The sequence below is a fragment of the Protopterus annectens genome, chromosome 4.part1 (genome assembly GCF_019279795.1).
Source record: "Protopterus annectens isolate FY-2018-M chromosome 4.part1, PAN1.0, whole genome shotgun sequence".
Lineage (NCBI taxonomy): Eukaryota > Metazoa > Chordata > Ceratodontiformes > Protopteridae > Protopterus > Protopterus annectens.
In genome coordinates this window covers 603,776,433-603,798,550 of record NC_056734.1, presented here as the reverse complement: position 1 = coordinate 603,798,550, position 22,118 = coordinate 603,776,433, and the positions used below count along the sequence as shown (strand labels likewise).

Sequence of the window (22,118 nt, the reverse complement as noted above, 5' to 3'; positions counted from 1 at the left end):
TTGCTGTACACTGCATTTTGGGTACATATCGTGTGTTAAGGCTGACACTGAGCAGTGGTTTTATGTGCGTGTTCAATTCTTCTTGGAGTTCATGTTGGACACAGCCCAGGTCACTGTCTGGTCCCATTGATGCTGTGTGTTTTGCTTTGGAGAGGCTGGCTGTTACCTGAGCATCTGCAATGTCAGGGGGCCAGCACTCTGCTGGGATAGATATTTGCCCTTTTGGTGGGGGGGGGGAGTTTGCACTGTACCTGTCAGCTTGGATGTTGGCAATGTCTGTGGGTTTGTTGTATTGTTTGTCATTTTGGACTAATTCTGAACATATCTGGGGATTCCCACACAGGTTCCTACAATAAGTAAAGAATGCCTTGTGATTATCCTTAGTGTCCTGTACAATTTTTATCTCACAGATGGCCTTGGACAATTTTATGTGTGGACGTTGTTTTTCAATAATACTGGTCAGAGATGGCTTGCCTTTTTGTGATTTAGATCTATCATATAGTAGCTTCCTCCTTGTATTGTATGGTTTGTTTATGGCTGGGGTCCACCAAACAGGATGCCTGCCTTTGGAGGATTGGGTCTTGGTTTTATTTGGGATTGCAAGATCCATGCATTCCTGACGGTGTTCATAGAATGCATTTATAAAGGGTTATGAGGTCTGGGCCGTATTTTCCAAGGACACAGAGGCTGTGAAGGATTCCACCTCAGTTTTGAGGTGTCTGACATATGCTTTAGTGAACATTTTTCACTGTGGTTTTCTGGCCATGGGCTGGGGTGGAGATGTGAATATCCAGTGAGATTACTATCTGGTGTGATCATACCAGTGAGGGATACACGTCTGGTCTTGGGCATAGAGTCCCCATGTTGGTGATGATCAGGTCCAGTATGTTTTCCCCTCTTGTGGGAGTGGTAGCAAGTTGTTCCATAGCATTTTGGTTTATAAATTCTGGGAACCTTTGGCCTAGGGTGTTGGAGCTAGGGTAATGCTCCCAGTGTATGTTTGGGTAGTTGAATCCACCCAATATAATGGTGTTTGGGGAGATCTTCATATTTTCATGTGTTCTCCAGTTGGCCAAGCGTGGTTCCTGGGTTTAGGAGGGTGGTCTGTAGCAGGCTATGAACTGGAAGGCGGTTTTACCCACTGTTGGTTACACATGGGTAGTCTCTGATGCTTCATGCTGTGCCACCAACCTGGGGGTGTGGGTATCTTTGACAAATATTGATACTCACCCTCCTTTTGTAGTCTGTTCCATGTTTTGCAGCTGTAAAGAATGGTATGAGGTGTACCTGTGAATGCTAGGGTGCTCTTGGGGGCCTTGAACCTGGTTTCTGTTACTGCACAGATATCAACATTCTCCATGCTGAGGAGTGTTTGGAGTGCATGCATCTTGCAGTTTAGACTTCTGGCATTGAGTAGCATTACTTATACTTTCTTATCCCTTGTGATACCTATGGAGGTGGGTTTGTCTTTTGAGCCTTACCTAGAAAAGGCACTATGGGGGTGACAAGAGCCTTTGGCAATATCCAATAGGCCACAGGTGATAGGTGAAATCCATCCTTAGCAAAGCATCATGTCTTGTCGAGCATCTCATCCCAGGCTGACAGGCATGAATCCCCTTTCACTGACACCAGTACTTAAGCCAATTGTTGTAATTGATCATCTTGTCTTCATATTGTGGCCTCATGTTTGGTGAGGGCAGGATGCTACTGAAGGTCATCAAGTTTGCATATACGACATGGTGGTAAATGCTGTTTAGCACTACCTTACCTTGCTTAACACATGGCAATCATGCCTCAGGTGGTGCTGCAGGGCTGCCTATGTCGGATGCACATATTGCACTCCCTATACATGTTTGGAAACAGGTAGTGTCAAGTTAGGCATCCCTTTTACTATATGTGCGAGTCAGAGAGGTATCATTTCCAGGGTTCCTACTGAGCCAGTGTATGTGCTATGCGTTGCCTCTTTGCCAACGCCAAGGCATACCGGGCACGCCTCCTTCTGCCTACTGGGGCAGGCTCAGGTTGTTCCTCCTCCGAGTCACGCTCTGCCTGTGATGGCCTTGGCACTGGTGGGGGGGGGGGGGCTGTTTGGCCCAGGCCTATGCTGGTCCTGTTGCAGCTGTTTTCGCAGGATCATATTATGTAGCATAGCACATACCATGACAATCCTCTGCTCCAACTCGGCCATTTACTATAGCTCAAGAGCTCTTTACTGGATCGAGGCTACCCCTTATCCCAGAATGCCCAGCGCCAGCCACTCAGATCTCGTTTGAGATAGCTCACACTAGACATAATTATAGAAGACAATCCATTAATAAACCTGGATATACAGTTAATTGTCATGGCTTGGTTGAGAAGCAACTAATAAAAACAAATTAGCCAGTGAAACCATTGAGAAACTCCTCTCAAGCCTTGAGGAAGGGGGAAGGAGGGAGGGACGCAAGAACGAAGGTTAGATGAAGGACAACTAACATGGAATGTTATGGTAGGTACACAACTTCTTTATGTTAAGTTGTCCAATCTCGCCTTCATTCTTGTTGGATGGGACAGTGTCCCTAGCTCCTCAATCCTGGGTTGCTCATTAGAACAGACTCTTCAGAACCGTGGAACCAAAGGAAGCTCTGCCCCGGGAGACCACATCTACTTTATAATAAGAAATGAATGTATGAGGATCTGCCCAAGTAGCTGCTGCACAAATTGAATCTATGGGCAATCTAGATTGAAATACTACCAAAGTACCTACTGACCTGGTTGAATGACCTTTGGGTTTTGTTGGAAGATCTTTTTGTCGCAAGTGGTAGGTATGGACGATGGTGTCCGATAACCATTTTGACCATGTTACTTTAGAAACTGGAAGGCCTTGTTTGTTGTTAGCAAATGAAAGGAACAACTGATATGCTTTTCTCATTTCTTTAGTTCTACAGAGATAGAAATGCAGTTGTCTATGCACATCCAATTGGTGTAATTTGTATTCTGCCTTGCTGGAATGATTAAGGAAAAAATCATGGAGTTCAATGGATTGATTCAAATGGTGGTTCGAACAAACTTTAGGTAGAAAAGATGGATTAGTTCTCAGAGAAACCCTGTCTTTGTGAAAAACTAGATATAGAGGGCGAACACATAGTGCATGAAGTTCTGAAACATGTCTGGCAGAAGTAATAGCAACTAAGAAAAGGAGTTTTCCAAGAGAGAAACTTCAAGGAACATGATGCTGCTGGTTCAAAGGATGGCAGTATTAAGGAGGCAAGAACCAAATTGAGATCCCAAGGTGGAAGTGGCTCTTTCACTGGGGGTCTAAGTAGAGATGTACCTCTCATGAAGGCCTTACAGAGTTTGTGAGACATTATGCTGGAGTTAGAAACTCCGACATGAAAATTTGAAATGGCAGCTAGTTGTACTCTGATGGTAGCAGCAGCTGCACCAGATTGAAACAGTTCTGCTAGGAAATCCAAAATCTCGTGCACAGGAGCTATAAAAGGATCTAAATTCCTGGAATCTGCCCAGTAAGAGAATGTTTTCCATTTGTTAGCATAGACTTTCCTTTGCCTTATGGGAGGAAACAATAATCTCACGCACTGCTGGGGAAATATTGGGGAGCCTGGCTAGGATTGGAAGTGGAGTAACCAAGCTGTGAGCTTGAGAGATTGAAGGGACTGGTGTAGTCCGCCAGATTGATGAATCAAAAGGTCCGGTACTGGGTCCAGAATCCAAGGCTGAGCTAGAAGATGGGGGTGAAGGAATGGAAACCAAGTCTGTCGAGGCCAGTAGGGGGCAATGATGATCATTTTGCAACCCAACGATTTTGCTTTCTGAATGACTTCTGGAATTATAGGGAAGAGGGGAAATGCATAAAGGAGTCCCTGAGGCCAATCGTGGACTAGAGCATCCCTGGGTGTCTGCCTAGAGGAGGAACAAGGGAAAAGTAGCTGCTGCATTTGTTGTTGAGGGGAGAGGCAAAGAGATCGCAGCAAGGCTGGCCCCATTTGCAAAAAATAAGATCCACAATTTTCTGTTTCAGAGACCACTCGTGAGGCATGAGGATAGCCTTGCTGAGCCTGTCCGCTATTACGATGGATGTCCCAGGTAAATACATTGCTATCAGAAAAACATTGGGAGGATATCACCCATTGCCACAGTCTGAGGGCCTCTGGGCACAAGGGGTAAGATCTGGTTCCACCCTGTTTGTTGATGTACCAAACCACTGACATATTGTCCATCTGTATTGCAATAGTCCCAGCAGGGAGAGAGTCCTGAAGAGCTTGCAATGCTAGGAACACTGCTCTCATCTCCAGGACATTGATGTGCAAGTGGTACTTGTGAGCTTGCCAAGTGTCTTGGACTGTCTCTTCCCTAGATAATGCCCCTCACCCTATCTGGGAAGTGTCCGTGGTCACTGTGGCAACCAGATGAGGTACCAGGAAAGGTCTGCCATGAGAAACATGTGGGGAGACCATCCACCAGGAAAAGTGTCTTTTGCACGATTCCGTAATTAGCATCATGTGAGACATGGGTAATTCCTGGAAGGTCCATTGTGTGAAAAGAAGCCACTGAAGGATTCTCATGTGAAAGCGTGCTAAGAGGACTAGAAGAATGGCTGCTGTCATGGACCATAGAACTTGAAGAACATATTTGACTTGAATTCTTTTGCTCCTCAGGAGAAGTGACACTTGTTTTTGAATAATGGAAACTCTTTCCTGAGGCAATTTTACAATCATTTTTCTTGTGTTTAGCTCTGCTCCTATGTATGTAATAAATTGACAGGCCAACAAGGCAGATTTTTCGAAGTTTATTGTGATGCCTAGTTGCGCACAGGATGTGACGGTATAATCTCATGCTTCTATAAGTTGTCGCCTGGTGGTAGCAGTGAGGAGCCAGTCGTCCAGATAAGGAAACACCTGGAATCCTTGACATCTCAGGTGAGCTGTGTCTACTGCCATGTATTTGGTGAACACCCTGGGGGCTGTGGTGAGACCAAAGGGCAGAGCTCTGAATTGGTAATGACTGGCCCCTAGTCAGAAGCATAGAAATCTCCTGGACTGTCTGTCCATTTTTATATGATAGTACGCGTCCTGAAGATCTATGGAGCACATCCAATTGTCCTGAACCAGAAAGGGGAGAATGGACTGCAGTGTTACCATCTGTAACTTTTCGTTTTGTACAGACTTGTTTAACCTGCTGGTCTCCAGTCCCCTGTCTTTTTGGGCACTAAAAAGAATGGAGTAAGTTCCGGATCCTACTTGGTCTGTGGGGACTTCTTGGATGGCTCTTTTTTCTAGCAGTCTTGAAACTTCTGCAACTGCCTGATCCCTTAGATTGGGTGGAACATCTAGGATGGATATTTTTAAACAAAAGGGGGTTGATGAAAGGGAATCTTGTAACCTCCGGATATAATGGCTAGTACCCATTTGTCTTTTGTAATATTTTTCCATGAGGTTGGGTACAATGAAAGCCTTCTCCCGACTGCCTCCAGAGTTGAGCATTCGGGCATCCCTTCAGGGATGTTGACAGGGTTTGGAAGAGAAAGTATCTCTGTCACCCTGATTTTGCAGACCCCCTCTGCCACAAGGGTGGCATCTGCCATTATTATTTCCCCCTCTACCCCTGGGGGAAAATTCACCATGTGCATTAGGCAAGGGTCCCTGGGATTTTCAAAACCACATCTTTCCAACCCCTCTGATCTTTTGGGTATGGTCTGGTAGAAAAACAGACTCCAACATCACAGAGTGTCTTGCCTTCTTGCTGGCACCTGGTAAGCATGTCTTTCACCTGAGGCCCAAAGAGAGAAGAGCCATCAAAGGGGGTATTGGTGAAGGACACTCTGAAAGGTTCTGCAAACTGACACAGCCGCAGCCAAGAATGTCTCCTAAGAGCTACTCCTGTTCCCGCAGCTCTACTTGCTCCATCGGCTGTGTATGAAATAAGCCTCATGGAGGAGTTGACTATTGAATTAAAAGTCGCAAGCTGGGTAGCTACCTTGGCTGATGCTCCCTCAGCTGTAGGATCTTGTACGGTTATCTCCACGCTCTTTTAGGAGACCCCTCTGAAGTCTAGTAAAATGGGAAAGATAATTCAGGGACCTAAGGGAGAAGGTCGCTGATGAAAACATTCGCTTCCCATATCTTTCCATCATATGAGAGTCTTTATTCGGTGGATGGACAGATGAGGAGGTTTCAGCTAACTCTCTCTTTGTGGCTGCTGCTACCACCATGGCATCAACTGGGACACCTTTAGTTAAAAATTGTTTGTCTTGGGAAGCTGTGATGAATTTATTGGGTCTCCTTGGGACAGGTTCCATGGAATCTGGAGCTGACCAAGCCTTTCGAGACACTACAGACATGAGTGGATCAAAAGGCGGAGACACCCAGGAGGTGGAAGGTTGGGAACCAAATGCATCCAGATATACAGACTCATCCTCAGAGGGGGCTAGGGAAGTCCAGCTATGCCTCTGCCTGAGAATCTCAAGGATGTCCAAAAAAGAAACATCTTCAGAGGGGGACCTTGGGGACCCCTCCGATTCATCCAAGTCTGTATCTGAGGTGACAGACTCAGTGGAGTCTAGGTGCTTCCTCTTTCACTTTTTCTTCTGGGGAGCCTTCAGAAGAAGAGGGTTCACCCAATGGGGTGCTCTGGGGCATAGGTTCCCTATGCTTTGGGGCTGGAGGAGGAGCAGAGGTTGTCACTGGCACTGAGGGGGGACAGAGCCAATGGAACCGATAGTGGAGCCAACAGTGGGGACAGCACTCTCTGCATGACCTTGAAGGCATCACGGTCTCGACACAAGGAGGGCTCCAGCTCTGAAGAGACAGGAATACCATCCTGCGCCGAGGGCAACAGCTCCAAGGCCGATGTGGGAGCCGAGCTCAACTGAGCCAATGCTCTGAGAGGGAGAGTGGGGTCGGACAAGGGTCCGATGCCACTTCCCCCCACGGAGACAACGAGAGAGCTTCGGTACCCAGATACCTCGATGGGAGGAAGAACTGAGGTAATTGGAGCCAATGTCGGAGCCAATGAGGTCATCTGAGACAAAGGAACCGCTATCAGAGTGTCCATGGACTCTAGCTCAGAACAAAGTATAGTCGGAGGAGGAACTGAAATCGAAGCAGATGGAGCCAAAGCCTGTTGAGGTGGGCTCGAAAGCATTTTAGCAAGGGCCTGTGACTTAAGCAACCTACTGCCTACTCTCTTCACATCCTGATCTGATAACCTCGAGGATCGAGAGGAGTGGGAAAATGAGTGATGACTGGACTTGTTTTGGAGTAATGGTGATTGTGGCACCGAGGGAAATGGCTCCAAAGAAAGAGACCTAGTTCTTTTGTGGCTCCAAAATGGCTCCGAAGTAACAGTTGGAGCCGACGGAGGGGTAATCTTGTCAGTGCCAGCCGGCACCGACATATTTGGTTTGTCAAGCTCACAAGTCGGTTCCGAACATGGAGCCCACGGCTTGACTGGTTTCAAAGGTTTCGCTGGCTGAGATGCTTTAGCCGAAGAATCCTGTTTTAATAATCCACAGTGGATAAGCTTGATTTTCCGCTCCTGCAGGACCATTGGACTAAAGGTATGACAAATAGTACAAGAGTCCTGCAGGTGCAGAGCCCCCAAGCAATAAACACAACTAGTGTGCCCATCTGTCACAGACATCTTCTGACAGCATGAGTCACACTTTTTGAACCCTGAGGTTTTAACTTCCTTAGACATACTAAGAAAAAAAGAAGGAAGTTCCACACAGACACACTACAATAATAAAAATTATATTGATAAAAATACTTAAAAGAAGAGCCTCTAACTTAAACAGCTGTCCTTAAGGGGGTGGACTCTCTAACTTAAACGAGTTCAGGTAAACAAATAGAAGGCCTAGCGACTAAGGGCTGACGGCCAACACAGCACAAAAAACACAGCAAAGGATGAAATAAGGGGTTTAGGACTAAATAACTTACAAACTACTATAAAACAGTGAAGAAAATACTACTTTTCAAGTACATTATTGAATTTTAAGAAGAGAAAAAAGTTATACTAAGCCTGAGCCAGTATTGACACAACCTCGCAGCTGAAGCGGCAAACGAGATCTGGGTAGCTGGCACTGGGCATTCTGGGATAAGGGGTAGCCTTGAGCCAGTAAAGAGCTCTCGAGCTATAGTAACTGGCTGAGTCCGAGCCGAGGATGGGCTCCAAACCCATCCAGCAAGAACGAAGGCAAGATTGGACAACTTAACAGCAATTGAATAAGAATAAAAAAAACGAGTCCAGAGTACAGTCAAGTGCAGCAAAAAATGTACAAAGGTAGAAGTATAAACTGCACGTAGACTTACAGAGCAGAAGCTTTAATAAAACAACAAAAAAGCAAACCTTTGCTTTTCTGTTGTTTTATTAAAGCTTCTGCTCTGTAAGTCTACGTGCAGTTTATACTTCTAACTTAACAGCAATTGTTTCATTCTGGACTGGAGGGATCTACTTTCCCTCCTAGCAGCTTGTCCTGCTCCAATCCCTGGTGAGATGTAGTACTCATCCCTCTATCCTGACCTGCGCCACCCACCCACCTCCTTTTAGAGGTCATTCTTTGCTTGCAGTAGAAGGACCATGCTGATCTGGATGGTGCTTGCTATACCTAGACATAGTAGAGTAAAAAAGTTGAACTAAATTAATAATTTTCAGCTTTTCCTCAAGTTTTTAAAATATCTTCTTGGAAGGAGGACCAAAAAGCACATCTTTTTCCAAAAGGGCTTTCAACAAGTGCCCCAATTACATCCCTGGCAAATGCAGGATTCTCAATCATGCATACTTATGTACTATTGTGCCTACAACTGCTTCCCTACTGCTGACATCAAGAGTCTCATACCCTCAATTTCCTGCACAGTTACAAATCTTAAAAGCGGTATGCATATGTGTATATAATCTATTAGGACTTTATGAGGTCTTCCTATTGAAATGTCAGCACTCAAAATGCCAAATGCTGACATGCTGAAAAAGAAGAATAAAACATAGGAGCAGAGGGAATCTCAAAGATCACTCTACTTCTTAATAATTCCTTTTTGTGGTGGAGGGGAATGCAACCCCCCCCCCCAAAAAAAAACACCTCCCCCAATCCCAAATGTATATATACCAACTCCAAAATTGCCATACCTTGGAGAAAAGAGGATATTCTGAGAAATGGCATCTCGGACTTAGTATATGTATGTCCATTCTTTTTGTCTATTTAGTCTCTGCATTTCAAACAATTACCTTTTATTAGTGTTGTCAATAGGCATATCCTCTTTTTATTTGATGATGTCTCCTGAAATGAAATAAAGATTAGACAAAGACACTTCTCCACCTGCATGTTAAAAAAGAGGAATTTAAGGAATGTGCAATGAAAATTATTCAAAAGTTATTAGAGAGGATAAAAAGTACTCCAGAAATTATAGCTAATGAGTGGGATAAAACGCAAGTGGGGTTTAAAACCAGGGTATAAGTAAATGAAAAAGCGACATGGTTAAGAAATGAAAGGAATTATTTAAAGGGGTTGACAAAAATTAAAATATTACAGAATAAGGGGAATCTCACCGAACAAGAAGAGGCACAACAGCAGAGTGCTAAACAGAAAATAAGGGAGTACCAAGATAATACGCATGAGTTTAAAAAGATTTCTACTAAGGAACTCTTTTTGATAATAACTCTAGAGTAAAAAACTTTTTGCATGACAGGCAACATAAATTAGAAATGGTTGTTGCCAAACTTAGAGAGCCTATAACAAGAAAAGTAACCAGAGATCCTGTAGAGATACTACAGATATTACGGCAAATGTTATGAAAATCTGTATAAAGCAGAGAAATGGGGAAATCAAGAAAAAGGTCAAATGGAAACATTTCCGGAAGACTTAAATATGCCAATGTTAGAGTCAGATGAGGCTTGGCAATTAACAGTTAAAGAAGGAGGAGATGAGATAAAAATGGTGATGTATAACCAATCAGCAGGAAGGTCTCAAGGAATGGATGGTATTCTGAAGGAGGTTTGGAGCCTAGGAGAAAGGGGGGGGGGTGAAGACTTTGAGGGTTTTGCTTGATGGTATTTTGAAAGGAGGGGAGGCACCTGCAACCTGGGGAGGGCTGTGATACTTGTGGATAGTGGATACTGATCAGATACAGCTTCATATAAGCCCATTTCAATTTTAAACTGTGATACAAAGTGTTTATGTGCATGGTGGCTGGGGGGATGGGGTGACAAGTGTGTTGCCAAGGTTGATGGATATGGATCAGTGGGATGTTATGGGAGGACAAATATTTGACTACACTGATGGAGCTGTGATGGTTCAGAGGGAAGCCGAATGTGGGAAGGTGCAGCTGTTACTGGCAGGTCGTGATGTGGATGAACCATTTGATAGAGTAGGCTGGGATTTTGTGAGTGGGGCAATACAGGCATTTGCATTCCCTGATGAGATACCCCACCACTGGACCAGTAATCAAGGAGCCTCAATCCTCACCACTAGCACCAGTTGGGGACATCCATTGGGAGGATGACAGGTACACACATGGTATTTCCAGAAGTAGCTCTCTGCATCAAGTGCAATTTCCCTTAAGACCACACAGAGACCAGAGTCAGTCTGGGGCTGGTTTCTCCCTCTTTCTCCAGATTCCCAAGAGACTTCCCACTGGCACAGCTATACAGTTAAGATCTCAGCTAAGTGGCCAAGCCCTGACCTTCAGCACCCTCTCTGTCCAACCAGTGCTTCGTGTCCCTGCCCAGGTAGCTGACACACACACACATACACACACACACACACACACACACACACACACACACACACACACACACACACACACACACACACACACACACACACACACTCTCTCTCTCTTTGAGGTTTCATTTGTACACACACACACACACACAGACACACACATACCTGGGAAAGGTTGGTACAGGTTTACTAGCTATGCCCCCTTTTGTCCAGACTATAACGTGATTATAACTGCCACCATCCAGTTCTTTATCAGCTACTTTAAGGCCCTTAACAAAGAGTGTCCAATCTTACTGTGTAATGTTTCTATCAATGCAAATAGTAGTTTGACCAAAGAGCAAAACTATTAGGAGTGGCCTACCCAGTGTAACCAAATAAATATGGAAGTACTCTCAGAGCTTAAATATGTCTAGACCAGTGATGGCAAAGGTATGACACACGTGTCAAAGGTGAGACATGCCACAACATTTTGGGTGACATATCAGCGATCACAAACACCTGAGTTACCAAAGACACTGCTTTTGCATTCATTGCTCATGTGAAGTGCAGTGAATTATTTTGTGCCAGGAGCTTTTGATATGCCAAACCCAAAAGGTTTGCCATTACTAGTCTAGACAAACCAGCCACAACGAAAGGTTTAAATATATTAAATAATAAATATTAAAAGAACAAGAAAATACTCAGTATATATTTACAGTGACAGCAGAGTTCAAAAATCACAGGAAATATTTAAAACAACATTGCAGGGCAGTCTCAAACAAATAAAGAAAATATCTAAGCAAATTTTTGCTATATTCCCAACTATATCTAACAGAATTACTATAACTTAGTACACTTACCTAATTAGAGCAACAAGGTAGATGTGGCAAATAGATCCTCTAGCTGATATTTTATGGTCAAATACAAAATACAGAATGCCCAGTCTCACTCATAGAGACTTTTTAAATTAATATATCAAATATTACTGCTGGGACAGCTTGCAGAAATACATAATTTCTTATCTTCTGACTATCCCAGGTAAACCCCCCCACTGCTAAAAGCTAGCAATATTTAGTATCTACCTGTGAAAATATATACACAAGGGCTTTTCCTCAGATCTTGGTACTTGCTGAAAGTCATAAAACAATAAAAAACTTCCAAGACAATGCAGAAAGTTCCCTAGTTCTAGACATTGTTGTAGCTGTTACTGCACTGAAACTGAAAGATAACATCTTTTATGGCCTGGTCATAAAGTAATTTAATTTCAGCTATTTTTTCTGAAGTTAAGCTTCTGTGTCCCAGTTTCAATTGTTAAAATATATACATTTACACAGTTACAATAATATATGTACATTTCTGTTCTTTTCCAGGAGGGTACACGGTGGTTAAATTTTTAAGCTCAGTACTTTACAAACCCTTTTCAATACACACTTCTGTACAGGCAGTTTGATATACACATAACACACAGTTCTAATACAGATGTAACACAATTATCTTACACAAATCATTTTGATATTCAACAATGATATATAATTATTTACAAAATTCCAGATAGCTGTACTGACAATAGCTCCCTTTGTCACACTTCTATATAAATCATGTTGATATTCACAAATGACATATAATTACTTACAAAATTCCAGACAGGCTGGTAGTATCTCCTTTTCTTGCACTTATATAGAAATCATGTTAATATTCATAAATGACATATAATTATTTTCAGAATTCCAGCTAGCTGTGCTGGCAGTATCTCCTTTGTCACATTTCTTCCTGCCTCAAAGACTCGAGCTAGTTTTTTAAGTGACCCTTGAGAAATGTCACTTGAGAGGGATGAGCTTATCTGGAATACCTCACCCCAATCCCTGTTTTGAGATTCCAGCTGCCTTGGCATTGCTAAACCCAGTACAGTGCTGCACTGTCGTATCATATGCTTGCAACCCTGTGCTCCACCACAGCAGTTTGGTATTTTGCTGGCTGGCTCCCTGTAGTCATAGATTCCCCCTCAGACTCATCCTACCTCCTACTGCAAATACTTAGCACCAGGGCCTCCCTATCATGGTAAGGTTTCATCATATTCACATGGTACAATTTGTGCCCCTGCCTCCTGCCTAGCAGTTTTACCACGTAGTTGACATCAATGGCCTTCTTTACCACTTTGAAGAGTCCCTCCCAAGCTGCCTGCAGCTTGTTGTGTCTGCCAGGAATGAGAACCATAACCTTCTGCCCCACAACATACTCTCTAGCTCAAGCATTCCTGTCATACGACACCTTTTTCTGCTCTTATGATTCTGACAGGTTCTCCTGGACCAAGCCCATGAGTTCACTGAACCTTGTCCTGAGGTTTAGGACATATGCCACAACAGACTCCTTGTGGGATTCACACTTGCCTCCCACTCATCACAAATCAGATCTAGAGATCTCATCACCCTATGCCTATACAGCAACTCAAAGGGTAAAAAAATTGCAGATTCCTGGGGAACCTCCCTGTAAGCAAACAACAGATGGGGCAATTATTTTTGTCCCACTCCCTCTTAAACTGGTCTGCAAATGCCTGTAGCATGGTCTTTATTGTAGAGTTTAACCTCTCAACAAGACCATTAGTCTGGGGATGGTAGGGTGTGGTCTTTAGGTGCTTCACCCCACAGCACTCCCACAGACAAGCCAGCAGGTCTGACATGAAATTGCCACCTCTGTCAGTCAGTATTTCTTTTGGGAAACCTACCCTGCTGAAAATCTCTAACAAAGCATTTGCCACCTTGTTTGCCACAATGGAGGATAGGGCCACTTCAGGGTATCTGGCAGCATAATCTACTCCCACGAGGATATACTTTTTTCCTGTGGAACTTGGGGTACTCAAAGCCCCCACAATATCCACAGCTACCCTTTGAATCGGCTCCTCAATCACAAGCAAAGGCATCAAAAGAGCATTGACCTTGTCTCCTGCCTTGCCTTCTTTTTGACACTGCTCACAGGTCCTGCAGTACCCTGTTATATCCCTGGCAATCCAAGGCCAATAAAAGTTCTGCATAATAGATCTCTTTGTATGCTTAATGCCCATATGACCTGCAGAGGAAATGTCATGGGCTATGGTTAGAAGTGCCAGATGGTAGGTTCTGGGCACTACCAACTGCTGTATTCTCTCACTCTCTAGCCTTCACTCAGGGATCCACTCTCTATACAGTAAACCTTTGTGTCAGTATACAGATTCCCATTTTCCTTGACAATCATGTGCCTCACTGGCTACCTCCCTCAGGCCTTGTAATGTAGGGTCTGAGAACTGAGCCTGTCTCAACTCTATTTGTAACCCTTCCCATCTCCCCTTCCACAGGAAGTCTGGTATTCTCTGACAGCGGTGCCTCATTGTCAACCTGTGTACTACTACTCTCCTCTGCCCTTGCAGTCCCTCAAGCCAAGGGAACATCAGTACCTACCAGCAGCTGTGGCTCACCTTCAGTCTCACTGCTACATAGTAGTTCCTCTCTGAAGTATCCACTACACCAGTCCTGGCTTCAAGTCTGCGGTGTGTCTGGTTCCCCCCAGGCTACCAAACCCACATGCTTTTCTTCAAGCCTGACTGTGTGTAACTGCATGCACAAAAGGTACTGCATTATGAAAACCATTCCCTATCAGGACATCTGCATGTGTATCATCAAACATACTTACTTGCTTGCTTCCTTTTCCACCCTCCCAGTCAAGGTGAACCCTAGCCAAAGGTATTTGGAATGGGGTCCCTCCTAAAACTCTGAGTGCAGTAGACTGTCCAAGGAAGTAGTGCTCCTCTTTAACAATTGCAAGCTTCAAATTATTTATGTCAGAGGCTGTCTCTCTCTTAGCAGTGGCCTGTTTCCCATTTACTAATATTGGATATAACCTCTTGTGGTAGTTTGGTGTCCTTGTTGTCTCCAGACAGCTTACCGCTAGTATTCTGTCATTCCCATTTACTGTCCCCATCATCTTTTTTCCCCACATTGCCTCCATGGACATTTACATGATACATGGCCCCATAGGTTGCCTTTAAAACATTTAAGCCTTGATCCTGGCCACGTACCTGAAATAGTGGCTTCCCCTGTTACTGGTAGACTCTGTTGGGGTGGTTTAGGCTGCTCACCATGGGTTCCCTTAGACCAATGTGCAGCACAGGGTATTCCTTTCCTGTGCAGTGATGTCCTGCTTGCTAGGTATAGGTCTTCCTTTTTCCCCAACTCATCTGCTGTGTTACATTCTCTATCCGCTAACCAAATTCTCATGTCTTCAGGCAAAATGCTAAGGGCTTGTTCCCTCACCAAAACGTCTGGCAGCCCTCCAAAAGTGGTGACTTGACACCCACTCACCCATCTATGAAAATAAGTGCTTAACTCAGCAATATATTCACACAGACTTTCACCTGCCTTGCGCCTATGCTCACAAAACTTTTTTTTATAAGCTTCAGGTGTTAACTTAAAGAACTCTAATAAACAACTGTTAACAGTATTGCAATTTAATAAATCAGTATCAGACAATTTAGAAATAGCAGTTACAGCTTTACCATGGAGTGATGGGGTCAAGAACCGTACCCAGAACCCTTGGTCAACATTGGACTGTTTACATACCCTTTCAAACATATGAATAAAACTATCAAAATTATCACCCTCAGAAAAATGTGGAAGAAAGTTACTGACCTTTGTTGGTTTTGGGGTTCAGTTACTCCATTCCCCATTACCCCCATGACTCTGGTGAAGAGTCAGCATCTCCCTTTCATGTTGCATTTGCCTCTCCTTGTCCTCAGCTTCCAGTCGTCTCAGTTTCTCATTTTCCTCAGCCTCCAGATGTCTCTCTCTGCTGATTCTACTTCCAAATCTTTGACCTCCAGTTCAAGTCTCTTTAACTCCAGATGGATTTTTAAGTCCTTGTGGAAAGGATGAGCTATCCATTTTCTGAGAACTGTACATCCCCAAGGCTAGTCTGGTTGTCCTCCTGGCTGCTGGTCTGTGATGCAGCTGTGACTAAGGCTGTAATAATTTCTGCTTTTGTCAGGTTGGCGTGCCCCAGTCCTTTGGTTTGACACATCTCAGCCAACTGGCTCCTTGTCAGCTTGCCATACTCTTCTGCTGACATCCTTGCCTGCTCTCCCTGACTAAATAAGCTAACAAACAAAAAATAAATAAATAAAAAAATAAAACTGTTGTGATATGAAACTCTGAATGTTCACTGTGTGGCTGATTGGTAGTACAAACACCTTCTTTAGTGACCACTATTTACAGGCTACAGGAATTCAATATCCACACCACTGAATCCCAATATGTGGATATCCCACCACTGCCACCAATATATGTGACACTCCACCACTGGACCAGTAATCAAGGAGCCTCAATGCTCACCACTAGCACCAGTGGAGGACATACATTGGGTGGATGACAGGTACAGATACATTATTTCCAGATGCAGCTCTCTGCCTTAAGTGCAATTTCCCTTAAGAGCACATGGAGACCACAGTCAGCCTTCCTCTTTCTCCAGATCCCCAATAAGACTCCACACTGACACAGCTATAAAGTTGAGATCTCAGCTGAGTGGCCAAGTCAAGACCTCCAGCACCCTCTCTGGCAACCAGCATTTCATGTCACTGCCCAAGAAGCTGACACTCACACTCTTTGAGGGTTGACTTGTGCACACACACACACACACACACACACACACACACACACACACACACACACACACACACACCTGGGAAAGGCTGGCACAGGTTTACTAGCTATGCCCCCTTTTGCCCAGACTACAACACACTTATAACTGCCACCAGCCAGCTCTTTATCAGCTACTTTAAGATCCTTAACAAAGGGTGTCCAATCTTACTATGTAATGCTACTATCAATACAAATGGCAGTTTGACCAAGAGCAAGGCTATTAGGAGTGGCCTACACAGTATCACCAAATAAATATGCAAGTACTCTCAGAGCTTAACTATTTCTAGACAAACAGCCACAATTAAAGGTTTAAATATATGTAATAATAAACATTAAAAAAACAAGACAATATCCAGTATATATTTACAGTCACAGCAGATTTAAAAATCTCAGGAAAATTTAAAACAACATTGCAGGACACTCTCAAATAAATAAAGGAAATATTTATGCTATGCTTTGCTATATTCCTGACTATATCTAACAGAATTACTACACCCTGGTACACTTAATTAGATCAGCAAGGCAAATGTGGTGAAAAGATCTTCTAGCTGACGTTGTCAGGTCAAGGACAGAATACAGAATGCTCAGCCTCCCTCTCAGAGACTTCTTAAATTAATACATCAACTATTACTGCTGGGATAGCTTGCAGAATGACATTTGTTTCTTGTCATATGCCTCTATCCCAGGTAAACCCCCACTGCTGAAAGCTAACAGTATTTAGCATCTACCTGTAAAAATACACACGCAAGGGATTTTTCTCAGATTTTGGTACTTGCTGGAAATCATAAGACAATAAAACCCTTCCAAGACAATACAGAAAGTTCCCTAGTTCTAGGCATTGTGTCTGTTACTGCACTGAAATTTAAATAAGACATCTTTTTGTGGCCTGGCCATAAAGTAATTTACTTTCAGCTATTTTTCTGAAGTTAACCTCCTGTGTCCCAGTTTTCATTGTTAAAATATATACATTTAAACAGTTACAATAGTGTAGGCACATTTCTGTTCTTTTCCAGTCGGGTACACTGTGGTTGCATTTTTAAGCTCAGTACTATAAAAACTTTTCAATCCACATTTCTGTACCAGCATTTTGATATACACATAACATACAGCTGTAATACAGTTGAAACAGAAGCATCTTACACAAATCATTTTGATATGCACCAGTGACATATAATTATTTACAAAATTCCAGATAGCTGTGCTGATAGTATCTTCCTTTGTCACACTTCCATATAAATCATGTTGATAATTACAAACAACATACAATTATTTACAAAATTCCAGATACCCGGCTTGGTAGCATCTCCTTTTGTTACACTTCTGTAAAAATTATGGTAATATTCACAAATGACATATAATTATTTACAGAATTCCAGCTGGTTGTGTTATAGTGAGGTCAACCAGGCGGATATGTGAGGGATCAGAGGTAAAAATCAAATCTGGGAAGTTTTCTCTCTGATAAGTTGTGTCTGAAAAGAGGAACCAAGCAAGGGTGTCCTCTTTCCCATTTGTTATTTGTGTTATATTCAGTTCCCAGGGTTTGTTGTTGTCCCCCCCTTTTTTGCAAAGAGGATTAATATGTTCATAGCTAATTACTAGGCTAGCTTTCTTAACAGGCCATTCTAAGCCTTACTAATTTCCTTTCCAAAGATTAGAATCAAACAATGTACCTTCTGACTGTGACTCAAACATCTTAACCATTACACCAAGTCCGCAAAGAGAAAGGGATACATGAATCCTAAGAGAAAGACCTGCATTGTTGAGTGTTTAGTTGAATCTAGAACAGAAACTGCTGTTAAAAAAGGGATGATTAGTAGGGTATATAAAATGTTATACAATAACTATAGGAATTAATCAGATTAGGTCAAAAATGATTGGGAAGATAGATTCAATAAGCAATTCAAAAATAAACAATAGGAGAATACATGCAGTCTCCCAAATATGCAACAAAGTATAGAAGGTATAGGATTTTTGCTTGCAAGTTTTTGCACAGGTACTTTTATACCATAAGCAGAATTTTTCCTTTGGTAGATGACAAAGTGTAAGAGTCAGCAGACTGTAATAATTCCATACAGAGTACACTGTCAGGAACACTGTGTGAGCAAATACTGTGTAACTAAGGAATTCTTTTTTTTTTTTTTTTTGTGCTGGGATACAGGATCTGAATTGTTTAGACATAGTACGGCCTGCTTAAATTTCATTCTGGTGGCTGTCAAAAACGCAATTATTACAAAATGGAAATCAAAGTGTAAAACAACCATACTTGGTTAGAAAAGTATAAGAGCAAATTACACAGAAAAAATTGAAATTATGGGAATACATACAGAAAAAATGTTCTGGAGAAAGAATGTTGTTATGAGAAGGCAGAACTTCAGCAATTTATGTAATGTTGGATTGGATTATATGGTGTAGAAGAATATATGTGATCTATAATGTTTGTATATATAAACTTGTTAATATGATTTGTTTACTTTAAAATAATACTAGTTTCTTGCTAAAAAAAACATATATTGTAGTGCTTACGTGGAATTAGTCTTCTGCAGGCATATTTGCTGGCGATCTTTTCCAGGTGTGTCATGAACCTCTCTAAAAACTTCTCTGTGAAATAACTCGAATTTTGAACTTAACCATCACAAAAACGGCAATCCAAAGTACACAATTAAAAAAGAGTGTTTTAAACTGGTACTTGAGATTTTCTGGAAGACACCAAGAAGGAACCAAAGGACAGACAGACTGAAGGCCAACTGCTTATTGTGCCAAAAAAAGACCTCATGATGATGCAGGCTGATCTCCCTTTTACATGAACACTGCACCAAAGTCCAGGCATGGGGAGGGGAGGTCAGCTCTATTCTTGGAGTGTATGAAAGGTGTAGGCATTAATCTGCAAGGGCAGATACCTACCTGTGGCTAGCTCAAATGAATAAAGAATGATGATACAGCAGACACGTTTAGAACAGACACTTAGCACCAAAAATAGAAACATACACAGGCACGAGGAACAGGAGAATGCTACGCTTGCAGAGGTGTACATTCTGAAAAGTGGCTACTATTTGTGAAAATTCTGGTTTCTCACATTCATGAATCATTGACTTAGATGTATACAAATTTCAGCACTTTCTTCTACGTAGCCTATTAGCTTCTCCAAGAATTATTTATCCCCAAAACCATTCAGGAGTTTACCTCAGCTGCTCTAAAAACAAATTCAGCTAACAGGATGCTGCCTTTGCCAAGACTTTTGAATTTTTAACATGGACTCCAACCTGCAGATCTGGTAGCCTTCTGTTGCTCCTATAATAATAGCATTTTTGTGCCTGATGAGTCCATTCCAGAACTTCCCTCATTTAACAGTTGAAATAGCTAATATCTTTTTTTATAGCTAATATCCTTTAACCTTTTACTCATCAACAGTTGAGCTGGCAAGACTGAGGCCCTGCAATGGAATATTTACATCTTCCAGATCTGCAAGATGACAATCCTTAAAGCTTTTATTATAACTCCTCCTCATTTGAGTCTTCACTATTTGGGCAGTTCTCTACACTTGTGCAGTGGCTCAAGGGCAGTGTGGACTGGACATTTTATGTTTAAATTCTCCTTGGTGCACACATTTTCTAAATTCCTGACATAGGTATTGCATACATGAATAGAATTACAGTGCTTTCATTTGAGAATCTTCCAGGACTGCTCTAGACACCTGTGGCATGTTATTTAATTTTTGATTGCCTGCTTTCTGCTGGTTTTACTCAATCTGGCATTGTCTGAAATCATAGACTTTTATTTTCAGGTTTCACGTGGTCTAACAGCACTTTCAAGTCAAAAATCTAATTTTCTCATCAGTTATGAATATGTGACATGGTCAGCAAATCCAGCCATCTCACTTCACTACTTGTGCGTAGTGTACACAAAGTAATAGCGCTGGGTCTTGCTAGAAATTGATTTGAAACATCACGTGATATCCCTTGGGTTCTTTTCTGCACCACTGCTGACTACATTGCAGGCAATGAAAAAAATATTTCTAGATGCATCCCAAACCATTTACTTGCTTGGCTGGTAAAGCCTGAATAAAAAGAAGGCCATGTGACATATTGCCAACACTTGGCATTATACGCACACATATATGTAAACATTTATATGAAATTTGTGTGTGTGTGTGTGTGTGTGTGTGTGTGTGTGTGTGTGTGTGTGTGTGTGTGTGTGTGTGTGTATATATATATATATATATATATATATATATATATATATACATACATGATATATATAATTAGTAACAAAAAAATGAGCGACAAAACAAATGTGAGGATAACAAAATGAAAGAATGACAAAACATTTACATCTCTCCCACAACCAGTAAACCTCAGCTACAAAACCCTAGTGAAGAATCACCTGAATAGATGCACTGTTATGGAAAGGGGTTTAGTAACCTAATATGTAGAATTAGGGTGAGGGTGAGCACAGATTAGTAGGGAGGTCAGGGGGCTCCACCAAAAGCATTTCGAAGTAACGTATACCACCACAGTCTACACAGCATTACAAATGAACAAACTGAAAACGGGAGTTGTACAATACTCGTGTGTGTGAAAGTGCACAACTAGCCAAAGTGCTCCTTCACTGAATGAAGTAGTCGCAAGTGAATCTTCCCATTACTCTGAGCTGCAGTGATATCAGAGTTTAACAGGCATGCAAATGGGCCCCTTAGAGACAACATAAGTCTGTGACTAGTGCAAATGTTATTTCAAAACCTTTTTCATTGAAAACTGCCAAATGGTTTGATACCTTTTTGTTTACGATTTCTCTGTTCTTTTGATGTAGTGCAAATGCCATTCAGAATTTTTTTTCAGTGAAATAATTATTGACTTATGTTCGACACTTTTTGTTGGGATAAAAGAATATAAGCTTTTGATGCTCTTCTGGTGTCTAGGCAACAGGATCTTAGTATATGACTAATTTGGTGAAATCATGAACTTCGAATAAAACATACTGCATGACCAAGTGACTAAATGTTAATGCACAATTGAATGGAAGAGAAACATATTGTTTTGCCTACTTCATACACTGTTCAGTGCTACTGTAAATACCATAAATGCAAGCAGCAACCGAAACATCTGATTCAGGTCTCCTAGCTTAGCTGTAGAAGCTATAGCCAGGAAATCCTGAAAAACAAACTTGTACAAAAATAAATATACTGTGTAAACACATAAATAATGGAAATGTTCATCTACTTTCTTGTTGTTTCCCTTCATTTATATTTAATACAATCTTCTGTCCTTCACTACCATAACAGTATCAGTGTTTTTCTTTCTCTTACCAGCTGGGCCTACAGATTACATGGGAGCAAAGCACCAGTCTGTCTGAGTAAAGCTACTTCTTTTCTCATTACTGTACCTGGTGAGTTGTCTGGCATGGAGCTTGGCACTCGTTTGAGAGCAGGTTTCAAGGGCTTCTGTGATCCAGTGTGATTTGATGCAAATGGAGCATGGTCTGTGGAGATCTTAGAAGAAAGTGATAAAAAATGTGACATTTAGGATAAGATGATCACAAAGAACTATTTAGCATTTTTATAATGTGCAACAAATACTATGAACACAGATACTCAGACTATTACAAAAGAGTACTACAAAAGAGTATCCATCTGCACTTTTACAGAAGTACTGTTAACACAAGATGAGACAAAACTGGCTCTGTTTTAGGTATGAAATTCAAGACAAAAGACATCCCAATCCCTCTGAGCTACGCGCTCTAGGGACCTAAACCTTGTCACCACAATAAAC

The 22,118-nt window shown here is 42.1% G+C and overlaps 1 protein-coding gene across 1 annotated transcript in view; it reads right to left on the bottom strand.

Annotated features, from left to right (window-relative positions):
• Positions 1-22,118, bottom strand: part of CLCN2 (chloride voltage-gated channel 2) — a 2,181,634-nt gene that overhangs the window by 670,736 nt on the left and 1,488,780 nt on the right. The window contains 1 exon segment of the mRNA XM_044070805.1: positions 21,733-21,838. Within this exon segment, the coding sequence (XP_043926740.1) occupies positions 21,733-21,838 (106 nt within the window).